Source organism: Pundamilia nyererei, unplaced genomic scaffold (assembly GCF_000239375.1).
Source record: "Pundamilia nyererei isolate P.nyererei 1_Seehausen unplaced genomic scaffold, PunNye1.0 scaffold00023, whole genome shotgun sequence".
Taxonomy (NCBI): Eukaryota; Metazoa; Chordata; class Actinopteri; order Cichliformes; family Cichlidae; genus Pundamilia; species Pundamilia nyererei.
This window is the reverse complement of record NW_005187424.1, coordinates 4,715,263-4,721,107: the sequence shown is the minus strand read 5'-3', so window position 1 is coordinate 4,721,107 and position 5,845 is coordinate 4,715,263. Positions and strand designations below refer to the sequence as shown.

The 5,845-nt window shown below is 36.9% G+C and overlaps 1 protein-coding gene across 3 annotated transcripts in view; it reads left to right on the top strand.

Annotated features, from left to right (window-relative positions):
* LOC102206538 (uncharacterized) overlaps positions 1-5,845 on the top strand; it is a 91,780-nt gene that overhangs the window by 6,951 nt on the left and 78,984 nt on the right. For all 3 annotated transcript variants that reach the window (XM_005727269.1, XM_005727270.1, XM_005727268.1), the window contains exons 2-5: positions 878-919; positions 2,483-2,556; positions 2,664-2,732; positions 3,087-3,183. In XM_005727269.1, the coding sequence (XP_005727326.1) occupies positions 878-919; positions 2,483-2,556; positions 2,664-2,732; positions 3,087-3,183 (282 nt within the window). The remainder of the gene's footprint in view (positions 1-877; positions 920-2,482; positions 2,557-2,663; positions 2,733-3,086; positions 3,184-5,845) is intronic.

Genomic DNA, 5,845 nt, shown 5'->3' with positions numbered 1-5,845 from the left:
ATATATACATTGAAACTGTTAATTGAGAGGTGCTCGACAAATATTGAAGACTCTGTAATGTAAGTTTTGGGGATATATAAGTAGAACCCCTACTTCTTTGGTCTGGAGTTGTCATGTCAAATCTAAAAAATATCGTATGGTTTTGCTGTCTCTTATATAACCTTTAGTGTTGAGTCAGCTCCATCTAATCCAAGGGTGGGGAACTCCAGGCCTCAAGGGCCGGTGTCCTGCAGGTTTTAGGTATCACCCTGCATCAACACACCTGAATCAAATGATTAGTTTATTAACAGGCCTCTGGAGAACTTGAAGCCATTTAAATCAGCTATGTTGGATCAAGAACACGTCTAAAACCTGCAGGACACCGGCCCTTGAGGCCTGGAGTTCCCCCACCCCCAATCTAATGAATGAAAGTAAAGAAGGTCCTGGCTGTGTTCAGTTTCATGGTTTGTGTTGAACACTGTTATATTTAGTAAGTTTTGGCCCTATAGCAGCTGATCATTGCATGCACTACTTTTTGTAAGATGGCATAGTTTCTGTACCAAATGTGTGTTGTTTGGGTTGCACTTCGAAGACATCCACCAAACAGGGCAAAAGCTGTTTATGAACCAAAGCTGCAGCAAGTAATGCTACCCTGGAGGGTGTGGCCTGGGCAGGAAGAGGCCACCTTTGACCATGCGTTCTCAGCTTAAGGCTGTTGCAGACATTCCTCCTGATTTGTTTCACCCAACTCAGTTGGTATTTGCAATATATTTAATTTTGTCTTTCTGTGAACCTCTGTGTTATTTTGTATGTTCAAGTCAAACATTTTGTTCCTACAAGTAGAACAAGAAATAATCATAATAATAATCACTCAAATAATCACTTTCTGTCTTCCCAGACTTTTTGACCATTGCAACAATACTGGGAACTGGAATCTTAGGTGAGTATTCACATATTCACAGCTTTTTTTTTTTCTTGAGGTGCATGAATCACAGTTTTTACAACATCAAGTAAAACGTCTGATAAGCAAACACACGTCAGTCTGTCCTGGAGGTTAACATCTTGGGCTAGGGTGTATAGTCCGCAGCAACAATAGCACTTTAGCTATTATGGTTTTGTTTTTTCTGTGTGTGCGCTTGTTTGTTTCTGTACTAAAAATGGTTGGACAGTGAGTAGTTGTTCTTCCTCTTCTGAAAGGTCTACTTCGGAAATTAAGGTTAAAGCCTGTTCTTCTCTGTTTGTTTGCTGGTTTTTCTGAGTCATCAGCCTTGGGTTTATTATGTTGGCTCAGCACTTGACCATATTTGTTTTTAGATGAATTAACACTTGCTTTGATGCACATAGAGTAGGTTAATGAGTTGACATCTTCAGTAAGCTCTTTGTGAGATGCACTCATTTCTGCTTATGGAACACATGTAGAGCCAATCTCAGCGGGAGGTTTTTATGAAACAAAACGCTGAAACTTAAATCACTATTCGGAGTGAGAATAACGCTCTGAATGACAAAGTAAATGTTCAAGTGAACTCTTATCAGGGCAGATGAACACCTCAAAAGCAAAATTTTACATACTTTTACGTACATAGTTGTTTCCATGTTATCCTTCCCTGCTGCTCCTGTTTGACATCCTTGTGCAAAAAAAAATCTGCAGGGATTCAGAATACACATTTCTTGAGGACACTTGGAATTGGATGATGAGTCAGAACAGTAAGTCAAGTGACTTAATACTTAATGTTGAGACTGAAGGTAATTTGGTGGCAAGCAAAAAAAACTATTGGAAAAACAAGACAAATTCAGAGGCAGCGTTTAAAACAACCAGAGTTCTGGATGAGACAAAAGAAGGAATATCGTACATTTCAGTATGAGATGAACAACACTACAAACTGCTCTGATAATTTACTGAATAGTAGAAACAAGATCCTTCCCACACAGTCTCAAAATAAACCCGACTCTTCACAGAAGTATTTATTAAAAGTTTACTGCACTGTTTACTGTATTGTGACTTGGCTAACACAGTGGTCGAAACTTTAGAGAGCTGTATTTTTTCTTTCTACTGGATGGACTTTTCTAATATAACTTGAAGCATAATTAAAGCGCTGTCCATCTCCTGGCTGTCATTGGCAGTGCAAATTTAAGTGTGGTTTATGAAGTGTAGTTAACACCAGAGAGATTTTTGTAGAGGTGGAAATTACATGGAACATTACATTTAAGTACTTTGTTTTCAGCAGGGTCTTCATGTAGTTCCACAAAGGTGGAGCCCTTCCAAGTTAATACTTGTTCAGTCACTTAAATCTCATATTGAAATCAGCACCATCCATTAAATTTTATGGGAAGTTTGAGCCAGAGTACAAAGGAGTGTCTGAGAGAGCGAAAAACGAGCCGAGATGGTGATAGACAGGCAGGTGGATATGCTGACAAAGAGTCAGACATTGTCTAGCACATATCTTCTGGTAAGCTTAGATGGGAATGAAATTCAGAAATAGTTTCACCTCGTTTTAATTTGCAGGTCTTCCAGTAACGATAGCCCATGCTGGACTGGTGCCTTTCCTGTTCTCCTTTATTGTTGGCTTCTTTGTCCAGGTAAGTAATACACAACCTCTGATTTTATTGTTTTATAGTTCATGAAACGACCACAACCATTTCAACCACAAAACCTACATGTATTTTCCGTATTCTTTCCCATGCAGGCCTTGCTGATCTACCTGTTTGTGGAGCTTCTTCAGAAATGTCAGGTGATGCAGCTGGAATCCTTAAAGGTCAGTAACTGAATTAAACCTGTGTAGTGCCTACATTTTATGTTTTGCTGTCCAAAAGTACTTAACTGGCAAGAAGCTAGAAGCTTCATTCTGCACTAATAATAATCAAAGACACGGAATATAGCTGGAGCCTTTAGGAAGGATTAGGGATTAAGGGAATGAAAACTTGATACAGAAACATGATACAGAGCATGGATTTAGAACTTTTTTTTAAACACAAATCTTTACCCTGATACTTTCCCTGCATGTCAAATGAAGAAGTGTATTAAAGCTTACCTTACTTATTCATCATTTTCTGGTTTCGTTTTGGTCAAGTGGAAAGCTAAATGACTCTACTTTCTGTGGTAATCATAGACAGGTGTTGCAGAGTGTATAGTCATGGATCAGGTGGGTGTGGAGGATCCAGTTCATACTGAGGAAGAAGATGATGACAGTGAAAATGCAGAAGCAGGTGAGAAGCCCGTTATACAAACTTAAATTCTTTAGAAGTTATTTTGTTGCTAAAGGAACCAAACCTGGAACACGATTCTTCCATCAAAATGTAGCTAAAAATGAGACATTTCATATACTATAACAAAGTGCGTGTTTGCGTGTGTGTATATATTTTTGTGTATATTTTTTAAATATATTTTGCTATTAAAACTTTGAAATGCCCCATGACATTTATGCTCAAACTTAGTTATAGAAAAAGATGTTCTGGGGGGAAAAGAGAGCTTTTAGCTTTAGATTGTAACATTTGGAGTGGGTGTAAAATAGATTTTTCTGCAGAGTTTAGACTCTAAATGTGTTTTTCAACTTTGAAAATTTCACGTGTATCTTTTGTACTCAAGATGTTACCAGTTATAAAAAAAGAAAAAAGAAGTCTACTTAAGAAGTGCCAAATTTCAACCCACTGCTATGTACTTTGAGGGCCTGTAACTAGAACATTTCTTATAATATGAAGGTCACATTTTGCAGGCTTTAATAGCTGCGCTCAAGTTGTTGTACAAAAAGAAAAAAACATTCTGTTTCTGAGCGGCTCATGTGGGAGGCAGTTACTGATTTTTTTCCATAGGAATTTTTCCCAGTGTTTTAAATGGACTTAAACTAATACATTGGGGCAGGACTGATTTGAATTATATTATTCTGTTGACTAAATTTTTCAGATCACTAATTACATTCAGGAATACTAATTAAATTGGTTTTAAACAGGAGATATGCATGTGTGCTAATTTATGAAGCCTAATTTGTTATAACCTAAAGTAGAGGAATCATTTTTAAATATTAGCGATGACACTAACACTAATTTGCAAGCCAGTTTTTCAGGAATATAATCATAATTTACTAAGAATTCTGTGTTTTCTGATCTGCACTGTAGTTGTTTGATAGTAAAACTTCTGCTAAATGCTTGCCTGTTAATTCAAGACCACTGCAAATGTACTAATTTGCAAATGGTTCAACAATGTATTTGTGTGATGGTTTTAAACCATCACACAAATACATTATTTGTGGTATTTGTGTGATATTGTGCACAGAAATATTGCTTAATGTCTACTCTTTAAAAAATTTCTAAAAACAAGTTAAAGCCTTGACCTTGGCTTTGTGAGGCTGTGGTAATGGAAAATAAGGAAGCACTTGCTAGAGATGGGAGAAATTTGCCTTTTTACATGTGAAAGGTGTATTTTAACCTAAATTGTGATGTTTTTCAAAATACCACTCCCTGCTCTGTCTACCCCCAAATTCTGACTTACTTTGGTTTTATACTGCCAAATTCAGTAACATACTACCCTGCGCATCATAAAATGATGCTTGGTGTCACTATGCATTAGTGAGAACCTGCTGCTTAATTCTTTGAACTATAATTATTTTTTGATTATTGATAAGGCATATTCAAGGTTGCTTTTCAAAGCTTTCTTTTTGCATTTCTAAATTGATGCTTGTGCTGCATGTTTACACATACATGTATAGAAATAAACACATTTCTCATAAATTCTCTGCATTCATTGCTTGGGTTTGTTTACTAAAGATCTCTTGCAATTAATCACATTCCTCTCCAGTGCTGCTTGGATTACTCTGAGAGGAGCTGTAGATATCACAAGCATTACTACATTTACATATATCATCTGTATAATGTCTTTAGTATCTAGCTTTACCTTGACTTACGTAAATGTATGACTGACCTCTCTAAGTACTGCGTGAGTAGAGTCATAGATAAACTCGTCAGTATACCTAAATTGTGGAGATGAAAAGGAAACGTCAATACATAAACCATGATTTAGAAAAAGTTCAAGTACATACTCAGGATGTGGCTCTGAGTAATTGAAAGATCTATTGGGTCTCTGAATTATGCCTTCTGCAGTTTATGGATTATTTGCAAATAGGGCTGCCAAAAACGATTATTTTGATAGTCGACTAGTCACAGATTATTTTTGCGATTAGTCGACTGATCAGATCATGCATCCATTGGATGTAAAACGTACAGCTTATTGCACCAGCACGCATCTGCTCTTATATAACTATCATTAGCTTACAGCTTTAAGTGTTTAAGGTATGTGCTAACTAAAAATAAAGACAAGATGATAGTTTATTAAATTTTAATGAAATTTGCAGATTGTTTCGGTGAAGTGTAATAAACTCCTTGCTATCTAAAATATAACGGGACACCGGAGTATATACTCTCGAGCATCTCACACTTCTGATAGTCAGTTGTCTGCTGGATGTTTATTCAGCTGTGTAAAAATTATAACTTTAATCTCAGCGAACTGATTTACTCAGGAACAAATAAAATACTGAAAAAAGCCAAACAATAACATTTTTAAGTTATCTAAGTGACTTATATGTGTTTAACCTGAGCAGCGAAAGACGGCGGTGGGTTTGAAAACGATTGGCCGGGAGTCCGGCGTTCTCACGGACTCTAGTGAGCCTTGCCCCCGGCTAGCTATCGAGCTGGTGGGTAACAGACGTCCCCGAAAACGTCGGAGCGCTTTGAAAATATGTGGTGTCTTGATAAACTGAGCAGGTATTTGAGGTTTACACAGCTACATTCTCGCCTGAAAATATGTTAAACGTTTATTTTGTGACCCAGAAAGAATAATAAGAGTAATATTAAAACTAACTAGCTGCCACCTTTGTTG